At 37.3% G+C, this 24799-nt stretch overlaps 1 protein-coding gene across 1 annotated transcript in view; it reads right to left on the bottom strand.

Moving 5' to 3' along the window:
• LOC103042093 (solute carrier organic anion transporter family member 5A1) overlaps positions 1–24799 on the bottom strand; it is a 94576-nt gene that overhangs the window by 14791 nt on the left and 54986 nt on the right. Inside the window, exons 3-5 of the mRNA XM_007253551.4 lie at positions 22289–22421; positions 21100–21314; positions 16726–16890 (exon numbers count right to left, since the gene is read on the bottom strand). Of these exons, the coding sequence (XP_007253613.3) occupies positions 16726–16890; positions 21100–21314; positions 22289–22421 (513 nt within the window). The remainder of the gene's footprint in view (positions 1–16725; positions 16891–21099; positions 21315–22288; positions 22422–24799) is intronic.

Genomic DNA, 24799 nt, shown 5'->3' with positions numbered 1-24799 from the left:
ACTGCAGGTTGGAATGAATTGCAATGTTTAGTAAACCTGAATAAAACAAACCGAGCATACACCCCCTTTAGAAATAGTTATAACCCTGACATAACATTTTACATATGTAAAACAAATAACCTCACTAAACTGGTACTTGTTAATTTATTCATATACTGCTTATGTTTTTTTTTTTTTTTTTTTTTATCAAATAAGCAACATGTTCTGTATTTTCATCTATATACATGCTTTCTTTTTTTGTTTGGAGGGAAATTGACCTGTAAAAATACTGAATAAAACCAAGAAACTAATAATAAAAATATTATCGCACTTTGGATTTGAGAAAGATTATCTTGCTGGCTATTGGTGTGCTTTACATGTGGCAGAAATTCCAATTATCTCAATGTATCAGTAGATCTCTACAGATTTGAGGAAATGTAAAATCCTTTTTTCTAATTGGTAGTTGTCGCAGTCAATGTACATTTTTTATCAGTTTAAACTCATCACATCTATGAATGAGTGCTGCTTTGTCTGGTCACAGCACCTTTAGTGTGCATTCACACTAAATCATACCAGAATCCACAATTACATTATGCTACAAGCACTAGGGGGTTGTGAAGGCAAACGCGCTTAACATGTACTTGCTATGAGTCACCTGAAGTGAGCCTTTTTTTTGAAAAGCTGAAAAGCTCAACATGCTTGGAGGAGAACACTAACTGCCCATTTTTTAGTAGCCCATAATCTGTGTACTGGTAGCATCACACTAAGTAAATATGGAGATGGAAATCCAACCTATCCACCCACCCACAGAAAGGGTGAAAGGCTAATTACAGTCTTTGGGACTCCTAGACACAGATGGCTGTGGCATCACCAGGGATCGAGCCTGCAATCTCTTACCAGTAAATCTGCCAGCAAGACCTGAACATTCACTCTTAAGACCTTCACTGCTTTTTTGTTACAGTCCATTACTGTCCTGCAGATTGTTTAGCCAGATGCTCTACTCGCTAACCTAACCATGACTTCTGTGTGTTTCTATGCTGACAGTTCAGTTATACCAAATATATCAAAAATATGACATCCAATACGACTCATTCTGGTGAATTCTCTTGTGTTTGTAAGCTATATTTGGTTTAATGGAATAGAAACCCCTTACTAGGAGTGTGTCATATCGTATTACAATAATATCTTTATCGCAAAAATACCCTAAAACATCATCATATTATTTTAGGACCAAAAGAAAAATCGAGATATAACCTTTTTTGCAGTTTTTAGCAAAAGAAACGTTCACACTGTTCTCATTTCCTATTACATATCTAATAGAGACAGATTAAAACTGTTCAGTATCGTTTGTTTTACTTTAATCATGGATATATGGAGTGTATTATTAGTATCATGATATGTTGGGTCATTGATTCATAATCTGGTGTTATAAACTGGTGAAAATCTTAATTAGCAGTGAGCCATACCATATTGTATGCAATAATATTGCCAAATAAACTTTAATATTTATTTTGTTGCAGTAGGATATTCTTGAAATACAAAAAAAAAATCGCCAAGAATATCGTTGTCACAAAAATACCCTGAAATATTGTGATTTTATTTTACGCCTACATCGCCCACCCCTACCGCATACTGTAATCAAACTGTTGAGAGGGGCTACAGGGCATAGAAATGCTCTTTACTGTTCCACACTTGCAGCCATTCATCTAAGTATCTTTACCATTAATGTTCCACTTATTCTAAGCATGTTGTGAAGTGTAATGCACACTGTCAAAAGTCATGGGACAGCAGTGTGTACATTCATCATGAACTTTTACCTCTTGTGAGTCAACATAAATAAGTTTGGGTTACAGGAGTGTGACTAAGGTCTGATAGTTGGTGCCCGGTTAATAGCACGTTTAATTTCCAATGTTTAGCAACATTCCTACACCAATAGTGTCCTATATGTACCAGGACTACGAACCAGAAGGTATTACCACCCACAGTGGACAGCACAGAAGGTGTTAATGATTGTGAACAGCGCTTTTTTGGATATAACTGTTCTAGCAAACAGACAAGCAACTCAGAAATCACCTCCACATTCAATGCATACCCCCACACACACATCACACATCCTACAAGTCAGTGCAGCATTCTTTAGGCAGAAACAATATGACAACAGTATTTCCTGTCTCATGATGTTCGGCATGCCAGTGTTTTAAAATGTACATTCCTCTGAAAGCCAGTTTTTATAGCTACCATGCTGAATGTACTGAACCTCTTTTACCAAGCAAATGCGCTTGCGAAGAAGAGACTACATTCATGATTCTAAACATCAAGTTACTGTGCATTATTTTAGACAATCCCCAAAGCTATTAGTCCAATTGTTAGCTGATTATTATTTTGTGTGTGAATATCGTCAGAGATCCATATGCATTTGCATCACTTATTGCACTTACTGTTTATTGTTCTTTTCTACAGGTTTTAGAAATTGTGCGTTGCTTATAATCTGCTTCATTATAGATAAAATGTGGCTAATTTTTGGCAGCATCAGAACTGAACAAAAGACTTGGAGGTCAGAGTTTATGGACACTAGTGTTGCACATTTTTGAATGCATGAGTTGTGCTTTTTTTCTAAGTTGTTTTGTAAGCTGAATAAAAGCATATGACAAATGTTATAAATGTAAACTTGATTGCGTCTCTTGACTTGGTGGCCAAGGCAATGGACCATGAACATAGTTCACTGTTCTTCTAGATCCTTGTTGAGGCAGTATCAGATTGTAGCTGTTGCTGTGCTCTGTTCATGCAACTCTAAAGTGTAAATGATTGTGTACTCATATTGTGCTGAAGTAGTGTGCTGTGAATGGTTGTTTGTTGATATGGTTAAAGGAATGAGCTCAGACTAAGGAATGTTTTCTGTTTGTTTTTTTAAACTGCCTCATCACAGTATTGGTTAATTTACTCTGTAGGTCTGAATACTTGGCAGTTGAGGCAACGGACCATGAACATAGTGTTATGCTGTGCTTCTGGATCATTGTGGAGCCAGGATCAGATTGTTGTGGTTGTGGTGGTTTGTTGGGTGAATAATAATACATCCTGGCTTAGCTCTATGCATAACTCCATTTGTTAGGGGCAGGATTTATCATCCTAATGAATTATGTTACAATATGATGCTTATAAATGTAAATATAGAGACTGTAGGAACAGTTGACAGACACAGCAAACAATAGTGCTGGGCAATTTTCAGGATTAATTTGTTTCATTAATCGATATTTTACATACAGATATTTTATCTTTTTAATCTAAAAATGGTACTCATTCCTTAAGTGTTTATCTGTCTTATCTTGGTTAACAGTGCCTCCCACAGACCAACGTGCACATAACATTCCGCTCAGTCTGAGGACTAAAAAAGTTCCAGCCCTGTTCCAGCACTTTCCACACAAACCCAGTGGAATAAAGCATACACTGTATTTAGCTAGAAGTAAAATCTACCGTTTCTAAAAACTGCAGCGTCATCGTTCTCCAGTGAGGATCTGTGAGTTATTGTGGAAAACAATAATAATCTTTCCTTCAAAGTTTCTCCTGTGACTCGTTTAGTGCATTATTTCTCAATTTTCAGTCACAAACCCGCATTCTGATGTATAATCCGTCAATGTGTGAGTCTCTCCTTCGCTGTGAAAAAAATCTAAGATTATATTTTTAGGCCATAATCACCTATCACTAGCACACATATTAATCAATTAAATATAAAACGATATGCTGTTACATGACTTGGATAATGTGGATTCTATATTTTATCTTATAAACATTAATAATACAGTGTAGGGCTAACTTTAGCATAAGAAAGGCAAAACAGAATAAAACAGTTCACTCAAAATAAGCTCCATCAGTGTTAAAATATATAATACTTTAGCCCAGAACTCAGGATGTAGGTGTTCATTAACTTCACTAATGCAGAGTTTGGTTGAATTCTGCTCAGCACTTGTTCAGACCCAGACGCAGAACCTCAGCCGAGCTGAATAACATGCCTGAGAGTGTCAGAGAGTCTGAGATTAGAGCTCAGAAAATTACACACTGCAGAGAGACAGGAACTGAGTCCAACAGTGGAGCCAGCACATACTGAACAACGTGATACAGAGAGAGAGAGAGAGAGTGAGAGAGAGAGAGAGAGAGAGAGAGAGAGAAACTCTCTGCCTGCGCTGGACATGTGTGTAGCTGGCTGAATTGACAGGATGTGAAAGTTGGAGCTGACCGCTGGCAGCAGGAGGTCACTGTGTAAGTCTATTGGTGGGCAAGGAGCACCCAGAGAGCCGGGCACATGCCTGCCCTCGGGCCACAGTCTGACCAAACTCATCATATGCGAGACGTTTAACAGGCGAGGGCAACTCAGGCCAGCAGCTGTGGCACTGTGGATTACCATTTACATCACACACACACACACACACACACAGTCTCACTACATCTCTTTATCACGCACACAAGCGTGCTGAATCACAGACATGCGTTGCATCATTGGTCTGGCCAACAGACGGCTACAGCTTATAATTATCCCATATACATCTGCTTCAGTGGCGACCGCACGCTCAGCCAGGCTTCATTAGGCTGCTATCAACACTCAAGCACACACACACACACACACAGTGACAAGGTGGTAAAAATATGCGTTGATGAGACAACTCATGAGACAAGTCATTCGCACAGCCTTTCCACTCCCCTCCATCTAAATTTAGCCACAAGGGTGTCAGAAGCAAGTCCTGGTGATGGGGAGTGGGGGGTAGGTGGGTGTATACACAAAGAAGCCCTCTCTCCTCCTGCTCACGTCAGCGTGTTTAAGAGTGAAGGAGTGAATAAGGGGCCACTGCTCAGGAAAGCACGGTATTGCTTTCAGCACAGCGGCCGCACGCTGTGGAGAGCAGTGCTCATAATAGTCATTATTACTTTCATTTTCATTCAGTTCAGCTGAGAGCTGAGTGATACGAATGGACATATTATCTGACAGCCTTTATTTAAAACAGTTTATCAGACAGTTCCGGTTACGTCACCAGCTAGATGGCGGCATAAGAACTTGTCTCCCGACTAAAAGAGCGAAAAAACGCCCCAGAACTTGAAAGTTACTATTAAAAAGTGGATATTACCTTTGCATGGAAGACGGGGCAAGAATGGCGACTAGGCTTAAGGGTAAAAAATCGACCCAATATCCAGAAAAGCGCGAGGACGAAGCCGAGCCTGGCGATAGCACTTCTCTTGCTAACGCTACAGGCCAAGATGGTGGACGAGCGGAAGAAACGGCAGAAGGAGCTAATCTGGAGCTGATTCTTAGAGAAATACGGGATTTTCGACAAGACTGCAGATCCCAGCTCGAATCCATTAAAGGAGTGATTTCAAAAGTGAATTCTAGGATGGATGAGGCAGAAACACGAATCTTACAGAACAAAGAAAGAATACAAGTCACGGAGGATGTCCTGGCTGAGATGCTAAAACTTCAGGCGCAGCTACAGGGGAGGCTAATGGACCAGGAGAGCCGTTCAAGACGTGAAAACGTGAGGATATATGGCGTTCCAGAAGGAGCAGAGGGGGAGGCAGACTCTGTGATTACTTTTGTTGAAAAGTTGCTCAGAGAGAACCTCGAAATACCACCCTCCACTGATATTCAGCTTGAGCGAGCTCACCGCGCTCTGGGTCCGCGACCCCCCCCGGGGGCTCCGCCGAGATCACTGGTGGCCAGATTTCTTAGCTACAGAACGAAGGAAAACATCCTAAAACTGGCATGGCAAAGGAGAGGCTTTGTGTGGAACAACAGCAAAATAAGTCTGGATCATGGCTACGCATCCGGAATTCTCATCAAACGACGAGAATTCGCAGAAGCACGACGAGCTCTGAAAGATAACAACATAAAGTTTCGGACTCTGTATCCAGCAAAGCTGAAGGTATTCTATGACGAAGGGACAGTAATCTACGAGTCAGTGGAGCAGGCGACACGAGACATGGCAAACCGGGGACTACCTGTAACTGTGATCTCTCAACCTGACAGGCTTCTGGACCAGGTTCGGCGTTTGACCTGGCACCCAAGCAGACCACCGTCCAGACGGGGCGGTCGCGATAAGGGAGCTGCTGGCTTTAAAGAAAAATTGAGTGCCTTTAAGTGCTAGGCACTAGCGAGGTGACAAGACCAGAACAATCTCTTCAATCAGGTACCAGGGTTTAGTTATGGAAAACGAACAAACGGCAGGAGAAAATGCATCCTTGTATATTAAAGTGAACTAATTTAGTCGGGATTGATAGGAGATGCCAGTAAAGGCAAAACATGGAGGGCCCTCTTAAAAAGACAAAAAGTAGAGGTTATCCCTCTAGATCTGTTGACTTTTACAAGGTCTGCATTAAGACCTCATTCTCGGAACTACCAAAGTCATTTTCATTTGTTCTTTGCTTAAAATTGTTTTACTTATTTCTAGTGAAATTGCAATTGTTCTTATTGCGATGGGGATTTTCTAACTATGTTACAGAGGAAATAGGAGGAGGTCGGTCTATGTATGTACATTTATCTGTATTTGCTTATTTTCGATACAAAGGGGAATGCAAACAAATAATGTTATAAAAATTATTTCTTTCAATGTCAATGGGGTCCTAAATCCAGTTAAGAGACGTAAAATTGTGTCCAAATTAAAAAAAGATAAAGCACACATTGCGTTACTTCAGGAAACGCATCTAAACAAAGCAGAGCATGTTAAGCTAAAGTCAATGGGTTTTAAGCATTTGTATTTTTCCTCATATAAGGCAGGACATAGAAGAGGAGTAGCAATTTTGGTGTCAAATGCACTGTCATATGAACATATATCAGATGTTACAGATGAGGATGGACAGTTTGTAATGGTTACAGGCAAAATAGAGGGATCAGTAATAACACTTTTAAATGTGTACGCTCCTCCAGGAAGTGATTGGAGTTTTTTCAAAAGGTTATTTAATTTGATGGCTAGTTGCCAGGGTACACTGATTTGTGGGGGGGATTTAAATATTCGTCTGAATCCAAATCTAGATTCTTCTGGAGTAAGCATTCAACAAAACTCTACATGTAAGAAAATAAATATGATGATGAAAGAATTAGGATTAATAGATATATGGAGAGAAACATATCCATCTAGTAGAGATTATACACATTATTCTTCACCACACTCAACATACTCAAGAATAGACTATTTTCTTCTGTTTAGTCGGGATAAGTACAAGGTTAGGGATTGCGATATTGGTACAATAGATTTGTCTGATCATGCCCCGGTTTATTTATCATTAATCTTGGATAGGAAACGTAGATCAACATTATGGAAGCTGAACTCAACTATTTTAAATAATCCTCAGACAGTTCAGGGTTTAAAAATGGACGTAAAAGAGTACCTAGCACAAAATGACAATGGAGAAGTCTCACCGCCTATTTTATGGGATGCTATGAAAGCGGTCATGAGGGGAAAAATCATAAAGATGACTTCTATTAAGAAAAAATTAAGGTCTCAGAAATTAGAACAAATGCAGACACAATTAAAAAAATTACAGACAATGAATTACAAAACATCCCAGACAAAACTGAAGCAGGAAATAAATACATTAAAACATGAAATAAATGAGATATATAATTTGGAAATACAGCAGAAACTCTTGTTCTTAAAACAAAGACATTATGAAGTGGGGGGGAGATCTGCAAAACTCTTGGCTTACAGACTGCGAAAACAGCAAGCGGATAATACTATTTACAAAATTAGACACCCAAAAACTAAAGTGATTGAATCTAAATTGGAGAAAATACAAGAAAGTTTTAATGCATATTATAAAGATTTATACTCCCAACCCACTATGTCAAATGACCTACAGATTGATACATTTCTAGATACTTTGCATTTACCAGGAGTAACAGACTCACAAAATGAAACACTTCTAGAGGAAATTTCAGTTGAGGAGTTAAATCTGGCCATTTCTAGATTGAAACCGGGGAAATCTCCAGGAACGGATGGATATACCTCTGAGTGGTATAAATCACTCAAAGAGGAACTTGCTCCAGTATTGTTATCAGCTATGAACTGGATTTTAGAAAAGGGTGAAATCCCACCTTCGTGGAAGGAAGCAATTATTTCAGTTATACCCAAAGAAGGAAAAGACAAATCAGAATGTGGTAACTATAGGCCAATCAGTGTACTTAATTTAGATTATAAACTATTTACATCTATTCTAGCAAGACGAGTTGAGCAGTTTTTGCCTAACCTTATCCATTTGGACCAGACCGGATTTATACAGCAACGACAAACACAGGATAACATAAGAAGAACCCTACAAATAATGCGATACATTAAACAAAATAAACTTGAAGCAGTGTTAGTGAGTTTAGATGCAGAGAAGGCGTTTGATTCGGTTAGATGGGTTTTTTTATATAAAGTTTTAAAAAAATTTGGCTTCCATCAGACGTTTATTAAAATAGTACAAACAATGTATAATAAACCCAGTGCAAGAATTAAAATAAACGGGGACCTTTCAGACTCATTTGTGCTAGAACGTGGAACAAGACAAGGTTGCCCAATTTCTCCCTTGTTGTTCTCTTTATTCATTGAACCTCTAAGTCAAGCAATTAGACAAAATCAAAATATTAAAGGAATTGATGTTTATGGTGTTGAGCAAAAGCTTGCATTATTTGCGGATGATGTCTTAGTATACTTAGGGCAGCCCACTCATTCGATTGGGAGACTGATGACTATGCTGGAAGAATTCGGGCTTCTTTCAGGATATAAACTTAATATACTAAAAACTCAGGTGATTTCAATTAACTATGTCCGACCAAAAACTCTATGTGACACATATCCATTTAAATGGCAGGCAAATAATACAAGGTATTTAGGAGTAGTTTTACCAAAGGATTTGTCTGAGCTGCTTCAAGCTAATTACGGTCCCTTAAATGTTAAAATAAAAGCAGATTTGCAAAGATGGAATTTAATTCCATGCCTTACTCTAATTAAGAGAGTAGAGACAGTCAAAATGAATATACTACCTCGATTACTTTATCTTTTCCAGAGCCTACCAATAGATATATCTGATCAACAATTTAGAGAATGGGATAAATGGATTTCTCGATTTGTTTGGCAGGGAAGGAAACCTCGAATAAAATATACCACATTACAGCTGGGAAAAGAGAAGGGAGGTGTCGCCCTCCCCTGCCTCCGAGATTATTTTTATGCTTCTCAGCTAAGGCCTTTAATATGTTGGTGCGATAACTATTATGCAGCAAGATGGAAAGAAATTGAAAATGCAATGGCACCCAATTTTCCATTGGAAGCTATGATAGCCGATAGAGTATTAATGAAACAACTTTTGGATACAGAGAATCCCTGGATTGGCTTAACTTTGAAGATTTGGGAAAGGATAATTACTCTAAGTGATACACAGGGTTCTATAAAATTGTTGAGATGGTGTGCCCATGACAGTGACTTCTCCCCCAATAAAGTGGATAGTGGCTTTAAAATGTGGGCTAAGAGGGGTCTAACAACATACATTACTTTTTTACAAAAGGGAGTATTTCAATCATTTCAGTCTTTAAAAGAAAACTATGGATTGGAACAGAAGGATTTTTATAGATATCTTCAAGTACGAACCTATTTTAATAAATTAATTAAACAGGCCGACCCACAAGCGCATGAGAAAGGAAATCTTAAGTTTATTTGGTCAACTATTACATCAGGTGTCTGTCCTGGCCTCATCTCTAGGCTTTGTAAAGAATTCAACTCTCTTAGGAATGACAAAACACTTTACATTAAGGAAAAATGGGAAAAAGAGGGGGGGATGTCGCTGTCATAGGAGGATTGGAGTAAAATATGCCAAATGCAGTGGGCAACAACAAGTTCCTTAACCTGGAGAGAATTCTGCTGGAAAAACATCCTCAGATTTTTTGTAACTCCTGTGCAGAAAAGGTATCAGGGTTCTGGGTCTAATTGCTGGAGATTATGTGGCACAGACGGTGGAGGTCATTTTCATATTTTTTGGGATTGTACTGTATTGTCTGGATATTGGAAGGCTATTTATCAGGCTGTCTGTTCTATATTTCAGTTAAATATACCCTTTGATTTTGCTTTTCTTTACCGGGGGCATCTCTCTTTGGACATGTGTTCAAATGATACAAAATTACTGAGTATCCTGCTTGCTGCAAGTAAAAAGGTAATCACACGGAAGTGGTTATCTACTAAGCCTCCTCAAATTCAAGAGTGGTATGATGTTGTTTATGAAATTTTTATAATGGAAAAAACTTACTTATTCATTAAGAATCCAAATTGATCAATTCAATCGGATCTGGTCTAAATGGCTAGTTTATATAAGACCCCAACGACCTGATTTTTTGTAGACCCTATGACCTCTGACTTGGATCTTTCTTTTCTTTTCTTTGTACTGAAACTTCCCCACTTTTATTGTAAATAGTTATTTGCCTTAAAATAAATAAATAAATAGATTAAAAAATGGTGATTTACATCCTAGGGAAGTCAGATTACATTGTTAAATAGAATTACCTTTGTTATTTTATTTTGTACAACATTGTCAATTGTTCGAGATGTATGGACACTGAGAGCATAATGAAAGTTTTTGTATTATCTGTTTCTCTTTGATGGACTTCTCCAATAAAAAAAAACAAAATTAAAAAAATAATAAATAAAACAGTTTATCAAATGTCTGTCTATTTAATTAGTAGATACTTACACTGAGCTAATTATGCAAACTTAATAAGGCCTTTATGAGGTTAAAGATTTCGTTTAACCTACAATTAACACAATGCAAAAAAGTTCAGTAAGTTCAGTAAGTCTTTTCAATGTAATGAGTGGTAAAGATGTTTCATGTTCATAGGTTAAACATCATTTTAATGATAACCTATTGATAACATTTTGACATTTTAAAACCACACAAATAAACCATGTCGACAGTAGGTCTGTTTCAGACTGAAATTGGTTCATTATTTGCCTGCTTCTAGGGGCGTCACTAGTCCTTTATTAGAAGGGGCTCATGCACTCCTGAAACAAGTAGTTGTATTTTTGTTGTTTTTCTAAACAGATGTGTGTCTCTGATAAATTAAAACATATTAAAATCTTGGGAAATTTTGGGAAGTAGATCATTAAACAAATTTAAGAGTGAAAATACAGCAATCTCCCCCTTGACACGCAAATGATAATCTAATTTCTCTCTGCTGGAGTACGTTCAGGCACACAAAATTAAACAGCAATTTTAATGCTTCTGTTGTCTAAAGCTTTCATATTTTAATAAGTTAATGCTGCAGATGAGGTGCAAGCTAGTACTGTCTTGTATGTGCATCAGCTAATTAATGTTACAGAAAAATAGAATATGTGCGTGTGTGTGTGTGTGTGTGTGTGGTCAGCCACTATACTAGGTTGTTTTTCCAAAGTAAACCGCAGGTTGAGGTAAAAGAATAAGGTAAAAGGCAAATTATTTCAGGCTAAAACTTATAAATAAATCAAAAACAAGGGAAACACATTAAACCTAATTAAAGAGAAGTGGTTCAAGGTAAAGTTGAATATAAACCAGTTATATGTGAAATTACAAGTGATTCAATAAGTGTAGGATTCCACACTTCACTTACAAACTCCTCTGCTCTTCAACTTCTCTGGACAACCTACTCTGGTTGGTCATCACCTCATTCTTCAGATAATTTGGGAAAATGTTTAAAATTCAAACTGCAGGCAAATCATCTTTGTTTTTTTATTTGCTAGTGACCATATCAAATTTGCACGCCATTTATTGCCTCAAGTCTAAACTGCACTTGAGCTGGCACAACATAACCTTAGACCTAGTCACTTATTGCATCTTAATGAGTACCAGGATTATACAGTATCTGGATAAGGCCAAACCACATAAAAATGCAAGAGTAAACACACGAAAGACATTTAAATAAGATACAAATTCAATCACACACTTCAGGAGGTGATCGAAGATGCATTTGAGCCACGTTATAACAGTGTAATTGCAACCAAAACTTCCAGTAAAACTAAAACACCAAAACCAACCACTCCACGTGTGGCGGCACTGTGGTCAATGCCGCTTGTTTAGAAGGTCCTGTAAGCCTGAATGCCATTCCAGTGCACTATTACAACACGACAATGCTCATCCACACACTGGTGCCATTTCAAAAGCTTGTTTTAAAGATAAAGATACTATGTCATTGCCAGCTGAATCACCAGACCTATCCCTAATTAAAATGTGTGCAATACTACTGGACACACTATCAACACTAAATTACATTCAATTACACCATTAGGAACCTCTACAACTTAATGCTGAGACGCCTGGCATGTTGCGTTACGCATAAATTACACACTTCTTCTGTATCTGTAGCTCAATAAATATTGCCCATATCATTCCTATTTTTTTTATCATTTATTGTTCTTGGTTCTAATTTCCCTACTGAACAGAACTACAACTGTATCTGGAAGAAATCTTATTAAAGATAAGTGTATATCCAGTGTTCATAAATGCTAATGAGAAAGAGGACCTCTGCCCACAAACAACCTCAGGTACCTGAGTGATGACGTCCACCTGGGGGTTGATTTCCCAAGCCGTGATTCATAAGCACGGCAGAATACGCTACAGTAGTCATAGTAACCATAGGCCCGATTCACTCCTATCTGCGTATCCTGGTAACACTGCAACAAGCCCCAGAAAATGAAGCTCTGCCAGCATCCAGTTCACTGACATATGGTCAACGTATCACACACAGTGCCTCCTGTTTCTCCTGCCGCAGACACTCCATATTGTCCTTATTACAAAGCCCACTACAATACAGCACTCAGGACCACATTAAAGCCTCCACAGTCATGCAGCACTGGGGAGATACCGTCTGTATACAGTATTGAGTGTTATATTAAAGATTGGATCCCATACAGCTTTCATCAAGACCCCCGTGGCGAGAGAATTTGCTCTGTGACCCCACTCCAGTGTCCTGGCTCCCAGCCTGCAGGTCTGAGTGAGCGAGCATCTGTGCTGCTATAGTGCTGCTACAGTACCGGACAAGTGTGGAATCAGTGTTTTCAGTACTGTAAAATAACATATTTTACATATTTTTTCACATATTTTAGTTCCAATCAACATGATGGTGACACAGAGGCCTCATGTATTCTAATATTAAATGTCTGAGTGTTTAGTGTTTTTATTTTATTACAGCCTGCATTTATACACCATTTATACACCACTTTCACCATTCACATCTAACAAATTCAGTGCAACAAATGTCACTCTAATGAGTTTAAATACTACATATGTCACTGTGTTTATGTTTTTATGTGGGTATGTCTTTAAATAATTCAATATTCTTTGAGGGAACATATTTTGTGCAAGCCCCAGTTTTGTTTTTTCCTTTTTGTTTATTAGCTTGAATCTTCTTGGCTAAATTAAAAAAGTCAACCCAAATACAACTAATGATGCAAAAGTCCGGGCTTTAGAAGTCACTGCACTGATATAAGCAGCAACAGCCTTAACAATCTGAAGGACTGAAGAACGGACACAAACACTTGAGAATGGTTTAAGAAGTGAGAGTGGAGCTTGATTTAAGAAGGAAAATATAGCAGTCCATCCTCACCCCACAAATGATAATAGACTTTATCTCTGCTGAAAACACAAAACTAAACAGTGCTCCTGACTACTGACTCCTGATATGTTGTGTGCGTGTGTGTGTGTGTGTGTGTCCAGCGAGGCAGTCATAAATATTGGGTTGTTTACAGTAAATAGCAGGTTCAGGTTCAGGTAAAACAGTAATGTGAAAATAATTGATGGGATTTTACTGCTCAGTGTGAGCAGCTGCCCAGAAATCTGTTTTGAGAAAAAAAAATCAGTTTTGAGTAGCTTCCCACTTTTAGCTATTTAAACTAGACCAGATAAAGGGGGATTCAGCTGTGGGAGGAATGTTTGATAAAAATATGCAAAATGTGCATGAAAGTAACACACCTGCCTTCTGATATCACCCACACCTTTCCTGGGAACTCTCCTCCGATTAATTTACAGTTACATGTTTTTTTTAGGGATGGCAGTGTGGCTGGATTTGTTGGGTGCTCAGTACCCCTAAACCTCTGATCCTAGAATCATCCTTGCTCATCTCCCACAAAGATAAACTTATTAAATGCTGTTTTTTTATAAGAAATAGGGATGCACTGAAATAAAAATATTTCACTGAAACCCAAACAGAGCAAAATAAAACATTTAGAAAAAGTTAAAGTGACAAATTCAAGCACTGTTTCAACAGGTTTTTATTAATTTTGCCACTTTTTTATCATTATATAACTGCCCACACCTGGCACGGTGCCAATAGGTTCATGTTTGTTTATCTGCTCCAGAGACACTGATTCTGTTGGCAGTACCAGTACTTGTCTACAGGGAGTAGGCAGGCTGTGTGTCAGCAATGGGTGCAACTTAAAGTAACTGCTTTCATTCATTAGCAGGGGTGTCCACAAACACTTGGATTTAATAAAAGACCGGAGGATGATTACTTAGCGCATTCCTCTGGTGTTTCAGATAATCAGACTGAAAGTAAATGAAACAGAGTGAGCTTCAGGCTGTTTTTGGAAAGCACACAGTGATGGACTACTGTTCAGCTCAGAGGTTGGAACATTACCCCAGGCAGTGATGTCGGTGTGATTGCTTTATTCAGCAGCAGCTTTATTCTGTGCAGCTTGAGCAGATAGAGCCATAATAGGAAGCTCATCACACCTATACATTTTCACATGTTCATACATAACCGTGTAATGTGTAAATTAGCGTTCTGACTAAAACACTGGGGAGGTGGTGAGAGAGTATGGAGTGTGATGGATCAAAATAGTATGAAGTGTGTACATTCATGTGTACTGAAATCTAATTAATTTAACAAAAATAGCACAGATCTCCTGCCTGAGTGAACATATGACAAAACATGAGAATTGTGAGAGAAAGTGAAGACTGATAAAGTGATGGGTTGCAAATTTAGTTCGGCAAAACTTTGATCCCTATTTAAAATGGTAATATGAATATAACTAGCGCACTGAAATTCCACTGATAGTTAATTATTCATCAATCATAATTTTTTATATTTAAGGTAAAACTGGCAGAAGAGCATGTAAATTGGAGTGTATGAGAGCATAAATATTTGATTTGCAGTTAAAAAATACAGAATGATCGGTATATGCCAGTATTTTCTAAAAAGAGAAAATGAAGACTATTTTTCACACAGTAAACATTGAATATGCACTAAGATGCAGGACATGCTGAGAATGTTTTTACTGTATCGGAAATAAGTAATTTTATGCATGATGGTGATATCAACACTGACACAACTGTACATTTAATTATAGAGAGCATAATTAGTCCATTTTAATTGGATGAATTGCATTATATTTTAAATAAAAGTGAATATAAGTAGTAAAGGATAGCATTTGAATAGCATTGTTTAAGGATCTGTAAATAATAATACATTTTAACCCTAGCATTTTTTTAAATAGACTATAATAAATTACTACTGCCTCAAAATCACAAAACACAGCCTACCCAGATAGCATGCCCATATTAGGCCCAAATGGATACCAGATAGTTTTCTATAAGGGAACCCAACAAATGGATGTAAGTGATGGCCTCATCTGGGTGTTACACTGCACAAGGGGGTCAAACACATGTACAAACCCACTAAAAACCCATTCCCACCGGAATCCCTTGTTGCAACCATGAGAATGGTGTCAGGGTAGTGTAGTGTAGTAAAAAGGTGTTCTCTCATTTTGCAACAGTATATATCAATACAACTAATCACTTTGTGTATCTTAGTATCTTAGCACAGAAACTGATTCAACACTTGCCTTAAAATATCAAAGCTCATCTTGATGTAACACCACATTATGAATCATTTCATGAATCAGAAATGGAGTATTTGGTATGTCCTTGTGTCCCTCCCAATTTGTGCTTGTTTGACGCAACTGTGATGAATAAGGGCCATTTAGTGCACTGACGTTACAAAGGCTTATGTAACCTTGTGGTTTGAAGTTTATATACACTTGTAATAGACATGAATGTCACATGGCAATGTTGTGCTTTCAGTGATTCCTTGGAAATGTTGTTTTTCTGAGCCAGAATGAGTCTACAATGTACATCTTTATGTGGCCACCAAAAAAGGTTTTTACTAACAGACAGTAAAATGGGATCACATTCAAATGAAGAGTTTCTTTGATTTTACCAAACTGGTCTATTGGAATATAAACAAGAGAAAGATGGATGATCACAAGCCATCAAAATAAGCTGAACTGCTTGAATTTTTGCACCAGGAGTGAAATAAAGTTATCCAAAAGCAGTGTGTAAGACTGGTGGAGGAGAACATGCCAAGATGCATAAAAACTGTGATTAAAAACCAGGGTTATTCCACCAAAATGGATTTCTGAACTCTTAAAACTTTATGTAAATGAACTTGTTTTCTTTGCATTATTTAAGGTCTGAAAGCTCAGCGGCTTTTTTGTTATTTCAGTCATTTCTCATTTTCTGCAAATAAATGCTCTAAATTCATATAATAAAACAACAATTTTCATTTTATTCAAATATATACCTTTAAATAGCAAAATTTGAGAAACTGATTCCGGAACTGAAGTGGTCTCTTCATTTTTTCCAGAGCTGTATATAGTGTTTGTAGTGTTATGCATAATAGGTGATGCTTAACACTATATTAGTTATTTTTTTCAAAATAGCATACAAAATAATTAAAGATGTAGAATTGAACAAGTGCTTTGGCTCTAATACCTGTGTAGATGCTGGCGTTGGAGGCAGGGATGCCGAACTGTGATTCGATGAATTTGGGGATGAAGGTGATGAAGGCAGTGACGATGGCACTCTCGGCTGTGTAGGACAGACTCACGAACAGAAAAGTCATGTTACTGAGGATCCTCACAGCTGCCTTAGGAAGGTCTGTAGAGAACAAAAAATAGAAGCAAACAGGCATCAGAGACTGTGTCCTCTATGGTGAGCACAGCAAGGGCAGAGCCATCAGAGAACTGTTACTGGATCTTAGGCCACATGGGACCTGCTCCTGCTGACAGTTCTCCTACCGGTTCTCGTTATATGATTTAGTGTCTGTCTCAAACAACCTTCAATTACTCATAACCCTCAAACACCAACATGAGACACTGGGCCAGGCTGACAAATGTACCACCTGCTTTACTGTCATGATATAGCATTTACCACATTCAAAAAGCATAACTAGTGTGTTTTACTGATTTTGAGATATTTGGCACTAGAATGCTCTCCCCTCATTTGCATCCGACATTAATGATTAAAAACTGAATAACATCCTGTACAAATACCACTTACCAAATGTAAAAAACAATTAAGCTGAAGTGAATTTAGTAATCTTTTCTGTAGTGTTCAAACAGGCTTGGCCACACAGGCAATCCTTTACATGTGTTCACACATCCATTAAAAGGCTTATATTGACCTGTTTGAATTGAACATCATAGTAAACATTGGAGAAGCAACTGTAGCACCATGTGCTTAAAACTGAAAGAAGAGCATATAATAATAATACAACTCAGAATTCAGAGCATTTTAAATAACACTGCTAAAAATCCAGTTGTAGCCAGGATTTTTTTTGGCAGTATTAGATGGTATGTGATTGATGCGATTACTTAGCATGCAGGGGACTCTGGAGTGGCTACTGTGATAACTATAGACCAAAATGACCAAAGATAGCAATGTTATACCTTAACATCCTACTAAAAATGAATTAGCCATGTGATGTCACTTTGAGCCTTGTGAAATACTACCAGAAGAAAAAGAAACAGTGGTTGACTCAATATTTACTGTCTCAGCAACTCTATAAATGGGGGCGTCTTTTAGATTTTAGTGTAGAATCTATTTATGTAAATATAGGCCTGACACAATAATTGCAATATCGATTTATCGTTCAATAAATTAACCTGACTTCAATCATTTTTGATAACCGTGATTCCGTCTGTTGTGTTTATTTGTATGTTTGCTCACACACATAACAGTGAGGTCATGCTTCAATAACTGTGACTCCATACACACAGTGTGGACTAAAATAGGTGAAGAAATAATTATATAATCTCATTATAAAAAATTATTATAAAATTTTTTGCTGTCTTTAAAAAGTGTATACTTTTTATGTCAGTGGAATTTAATAATTTTAAAATGACAAAATTATCGTGTATCGCAATAATTTCTGGGACAATATATCGTCCATAAAAAATTCTTATCGTGACAGGCCTATGTGAATATGGTCCAAACCAGGGTTTCTGTTTCTGTTACACTGTATAAATTTGATCCAGTTATTTGAGTTTCACACTGCATCTCAGTGAGAAGCCTAAAGAACTTTCTATGTCCTGTTATCGTCACCTTCGTAAGCTCTATTCCCTATATTCCTACACCCAACTTCCAACAAAATCTGACTTCCTTTATGTGCACAAGCTTCACACAGCAGAGTGCACACATGAGTGTAACATGTATCTCTTTGGATTTCTTTAATTAAATGTTCTAAATAAGAGTTAATATACAGTTACAGTAGATACACCTTTTTAGAGGAAGAAATACAGTTTGTTTATGTTTCCATTATAACATGCCGTTTTTATTTGCTCCTGAATGCCATCTCCCACTCTCTCTGAGCGCATTCCCAACATTTGAAAGCAAAAAGACTGTCCGCTTTACCTACTAATTAACAAAGAGCCTGCCAATAGCACATAAATTCACAGACGTAGCTAGAAGCTGGAGGGTTGAAAATGCAGTGGGTTAAGGTGGATTTATGGAGGGAGCTTTTACACCCTGTTCTTGGAACCCTATGTGGCCTCTCTGCTCTAATAATGTTAATCAGATCGGAGGGCTGTGACTGCATGTGGACCATGTTAGCATGTGAGGCTGGATGGAATGGTTACAGCTGAAACACAGCCAACCAGAGCTAATAAGTGCATTTTGAAGGTGCTCAGCAATAATTAAATGCTGCAGTACATAAGCTACATTGTTCATAGCTACAAATCAAGCAGATCTGCTAATACCAGATTTCAGGACCTCCAATAAGCTCAGCCCTTACCTTTTTTTACAGGCTACAGCAGTGCCTCAGATATTTTAGTAGGGATTACTTACAGAGGTCATATGATGGAAAAAAAAAAAGATTTTTAGAAATACAGTAAGACCATTCATTCTATAGGCTAAACTGTCCATATAAGGAACTTAAAATTAAGCTGCAAAAGCAGCTCATTTTTTAAATCAACCTGGTTATGGGGTCACATTCATGACAACATTTACATGGGAGCAACTATTTAACCTACATTACATTACTACTAGAGACCAGAGTTCTGAATTACAATTAGCTACAATTAACTAAAAACTAGAATTCAAAAATATTTACGTAATATTTAGGTAAAGTTTTTTTATCCTAACACACCATACCTTACCAATAAAGTATATTTACTTCAGCAGTGCCAATCTAATCATGAAATTATTTCAGCAGTGCTTCTCAATCAATGTAATTGAAATTTACACAGAGAAAAAGCCATTAGTTAAAAAACCAGAGGCTAATGCTAAGTTAGCTCAGTTAATAGTACTATCCTAGACCTGTACAGCTTGTATTTTGTCAGCTGGTATACAGCCTTTTTGTAAAGAGGTAGTAAACTTATACTAAGCATGAAAAGTCATGCTAAATGCTTAATTTCATTACATTTTTGCAAGTATGAAAAAGTATGAGTGTGAAAATTATGTTAAACCTGCCTACTGCCACTAGTAATTCAAAAACCTCTGTTCCTCCATTCAAGGAAATACAAAATTTGAGGTTAATATATATATATATATATATATATATATATATATATATATATATATATATATATATATATATATATATATATATATATATATATATTTGGTACATATATGGTACAAAGTATTCAGCATTTTCATGAATTCAACTTTTCAATTTAAGGTCTAAAAAGCAATTTACAAGCCGACAATTAGAAAGTATTTTGCATCAACATGGCAAACATTTAAATTTGTTATGTGGTGCAATTTATTACAAAATAAAGCATACTAGTAGGTGGAAACATGGAAACAGTGTAAGCTGGCTGTGCTGTTTCTAATTTATAGCAGTGGGGTAAAAAAAAGCCAGGGACCACTAATGGTTCTAAGGAGTTTAAAAGGTTAATTCTCAGGAATAAAAGAGGATAAAATTATTTAAAAAAATATCAATGATTACTGATTTTTGTACTTAAGTTCACACAAATGTCCTAAGCAGAGAAAAAAATAGAATAAGTAAAATGGACGCATATTTATGGTACATGCCAGCTCAGTTTGAGTGCGTTGTGTAGGTGTGGATGAACTAGGTATCTCTATTAACAAAAAGAGATGGTTCTGTGAGAAATCACTCTCATCTAGATGAGAATGCACATCCAGAAAGTAATCAGTGTCTGATATTGATTTTTGAAGGCCATAAAACTATTTATGAAACCTCATTAGGGAACTACACAAGAGCAAAACTTCAAAAACAATCAGCGCATTTAATGCAGCTTAATGAGCTGACCAAAAACCCGTCTTTGAGGCTAGAAGGTCTTTCTAATGAATTAACCACATGATGTGCTTAAAAAATGCACTCAATTCTCCACGAGGAGCTTCAAAGTCGAATCACCAAAGCGAAAAACATTAGATTGTTACGCAATTTTCACTTCTACCTTTTAACTTGGATCATCAATCTATAATATTTCATTAGGGCCCATTTCACAGTGGCTATGCCATCAGACAAAAGCGCTACCACAGGCACAGTCAGCAGAGCCGTGCTTGTGCGAGATGAGGGCCGTGCGAAGGTGGCCCCCTGGGAGCTCATTTGGTGAAAAAGCAGGCGGCCTGTTTCTTTCCTAGAGAACACCGCAGCTATTTATCAGAGAATCTCTCCTTACTGAAGGCAGTTTTCCTTATATCGGGGAAGTCGGGGCTGTTACTGTGCTGCAGATAAGCCTCTGTTCTCGACCTGTGATGGCCGTATGGATTTGGGCCCAGAATAACTATGTATAGTGTCAAAATCACACTTAGTAAAAGTGTGTGTTACATACCAGCTCAGATCTTTAATTGTAAAATCACTCTGCTTACATTTAAAAAGGGTCACCCTGAGGAACTCACCCTTGATGTCCTTCCCGAAGCCCATGGAGGAGGTGACCGTTTGGCCTTTGCTGTTGGATTTCTCCTTCACAACGTCATCATCGCTGGAAGTGTCGTCCGTACCAATCTTTTTCTTCTTCTTCTTCTTGTGTCGAGGGGGCAGTTTCTTGGGAAATGTGAACATGGGGAAGATGACCAGCAGCATGGCAATTGCACACAGCAGAAAGCCACTCCACCTGAGAGGAACAACACAGGCACTTCCTCCATTTTGGTGCGATTTGACTCATCGGCACTCAAACCTTTCAGGGGTTTAAAGCACCAAAGTGGTTTGACTAGTGCTTTTAGTTATAATGTGGACAAAGTGCTTTTAGTAATAATGTGGAATAGAAAAACATAAAATCCCCTTTTAAAGGTAAAATCTGCCTTATACAAAGAACAATGAAGGTCAAAATAAATTATAAATATAAATTATAAAGAAATATTTATATTCATAATTATTTCTTACTAAATGAAATATACACTACATGGACAAAATGTACATTCATAGATACTTCCAAAATCAGCTTATCCTGTTTTTGTCCTTACTGTCCAATGAAAGTTTACATTAGAAAAGATGTTTAAAAGATAATTTGATTAATGTGTTGTGATAATTTTTTGTATAAACATTCACTATTATTATATGTTTCTTTTGTGTTATATAGTTGGAATGTGATATTGTTTTGTTGATGTTATGTTCTTATAATAGATTTTTTACCATCTTTTAGGTAGAGGCTTATGCTGGGAATTGGGGGGGGGGTATACGTATCTCTGTGCTTGGGTCCCATTCAAAAGCTCTTCAGCTTCCTAGGGTGTCCCTTTTCACATGATTTAAATGTTAAAAAATGTTTTATTCCTGATGCTCAAACATATATGTGTGAATAAAAAGAGGATGATGATGGTTCCAAAAATTCTCTTTTTTTTGTAGATTTTGGAGCATTGCTGTAAGGATATGATCATACTCAGTGACAACAGCATTAGATCATCATCACCCCACCTAATCCCCTTATTAAATTAAGTATTGGATGGATCACAATTATTCCAGAGGACACAGTTCCACTGCTCCACAGCTCAATAGTGTCTAAAAAAGATTATTGAACATTTAAAAAAACTTTTGGCTGACAGTGTATATAGATAAAACACACAAATGCACGAATAACAGAAGCATTCTTACCAGTTACCAACAAATCGAGGGTCACTCTGGTCAATGTTGACGATGGTTTTTGGGTCCACATAAAAGCCAATCAGGACTCCGCCCAGCAGATATCCGGCTGCAGGACCCAAAGCGCCCATCACGTACATGATAGCTGTAAAACACACAAAGAGAATTATAAACAAAATGTAGCATTAGACAACAATAACATTAACAATAGAACATGAACACACACATAGTGTTAATGCACCATTCAATTCCACCTACACATAACCTTTCCTCCACTATAACAAGCCTAATTAAAGCTTTCAATGTTCTTTCCACTTCAGCCACTGAGTTACTGATTCACCGCTCGGCTGCTAGCTGAGTTAGCACTGAGAGGAGCACAGTCACTTCCTTTCATCATTACGAACCCGATTCAGACTGTTCATTCTTAGAGCAGGTACAAAACAAACGACTTGACGCTGACCTTTATTTGACATTATAATCTGTACTGGAGCACAACATCCCCAGTGCTCCACCAACCTGAAAATGCTAACATTTACCTCCCATACAAAGAGAGCAAACACAAGGTGAATGCACAGGCTTAGCATTAGTGTCATAATAAAACAGAAACGGTAACTTTATAGAAAATGGAAAGAAGATTTTAAGATTTCATGTAATCTAAAATTGGACAGATTCTGTAAACTAGGCTGAACATATTTTTATTGAGAACACTGGGAGACAATGACATCCATTGGGGATAGGATGTTGTGGATGGGGGGGGGGGGCTGGGGGTTAGGCAGGCATATTGTAGAAAATGTATTTAAGGCACAAAAACTGTTTAAGGTTTTTACTTAACATTTAAACTTTTTTAATTAATAAATATAGTTATTATTAAATTATAATTAAAACAAAGGTAAATGTTGTCTTTATTTATACAGCTCTGGGGAAAAAAATAAGAGGCCACATTTTTATTCACTTGTTTCTAAATCAGTTTCTGAGATTTTGCTATTTATAGGTAAATGTTTGAGTAAAATGAACATTATTATTTTATTCTATAAACTACAGACAACATTTCTACCAAATTCCAAATAAAAATATTGTCATTTAGAGCATTTATTTGCAGAAAATGAGAAATGGCTGAAATAACAAAAAGACGCAGAGCTTTCATATTCATAAAGTTTTAAGAGTTCAGAAATCAATATCTGGTGGAATAACCCTGGATTTAAATCACGGTTTTCATGCATCTTGCTTTTGGATAACTTTATGCCTCTCCTGGTGTAAAAATTCAAGCAGTTCAGCTTGGTTTGATGGCTTATGATCATCCATCTTCCTCTTGATTATATTCCAGAGATTTTAAATTGGTAAAATTAAGGAAAAACATCATTTTTAAGTGCTCTCTTATTTTTTTTCCAGAGCTGTGTTTGTGTGTAGAAATTTATATGTTGTAAAAACAGTTGGCCCAATGGTTGATGCTGATGCAGATATGTGTAGAACAACAGTGGTAAAGAGAAGGCAGGACTTAACCAGCTAAACTATAGTAATACTGCTGATGCATACAGTTTCCTAACTGACCACCCCCAAAATGCAATTATAACATCGTTACTATGATTGTCAATTAGTAATCATCAATCACACAGACCTAACCTAGTAAACTAACTAAAACATCTGATACAGATCACTGCTGGTTCTAGCTGCATGCAATCCATTTAATTTAGTTGTTGTTTCAATATTTGTACACTGCTGTTGTGCTTTAGCCAGTCCAGCTGCCTCTCAGCCTCGTCTGTATATCCTCTCCACCAGAACTCCAGCTGGTTCTGATCCAGGAACCAAAGCCCACTGCAGTGCGGCAAGTTTGGCCAGCCCTAATCTGTAATCCCTCTCAGGCCCGGGAAGACCCATTTTATAGTATCCAGTGTTACATAACACACACATGTACACATACACAAAGCAAGTAGATAAGACCCCTCACTTGGACAGGACCACAGGGATGAGAGGGGATGAACCGGACTCCGCACAAGTCTTACACATGTTTCTGGCAAAGAGTAGCCTGGCAAATAATCTCTTACCCTATCCAAAACATTCACAGATTAAAGCTACTGCAATACAGAACTGAAAACTTCTGTAAAGTTAATGACATGCTTCCCGGAGCTGGAATTCATGCTCCCATGTACACAACGAGCAGACTTGCAGGTCTAAGGCCCAAAACATACTTCACACAAAGCACTCAAGTCATTTGGATGAACCAAATACTTTTCAATGGAAAACATTCATTTGATTTTTTTGTATTTTATTTTGACACTCTACTTGCATAAACCAAATAAAATAAAGTATTCAGCATCACTTATCATACCTAGTCTCGGTATGCTAGCTCATAATAAACTGGCACTTTTCTAGCAAAAAGTTGTCGAAAAAGCTGTACAAGGCTAAGAAAGTAATCTAACATTGGCTATGCTAAATAAACAAAAGCATTTATTCTGATGATCAAAAGACTGCCTCTACATTTCATTCACATGTCACGTGGGTTACATTTATGTCTAATATTGCACT

This window comes from Astyanax mexicanus, chromosome 1 (assembly GCF_023375975.1).
Source record: "Astyanax mexicanus isolate ESR-SI-001 chromosome 1, AstMex3_surface, whole genome shotgun sequence".
Lineage (NCBI taxonomy): Eukaryota > Metazoa > Chordata > Actinopteri > Characiformes > Acestrorhamphidae > Astyanax > Astyanax mexicanus.
Note: the sequence above shows the minus strand (reverse complement) of the source record. Positions and strands in the feature narration are given on the sequence as shown.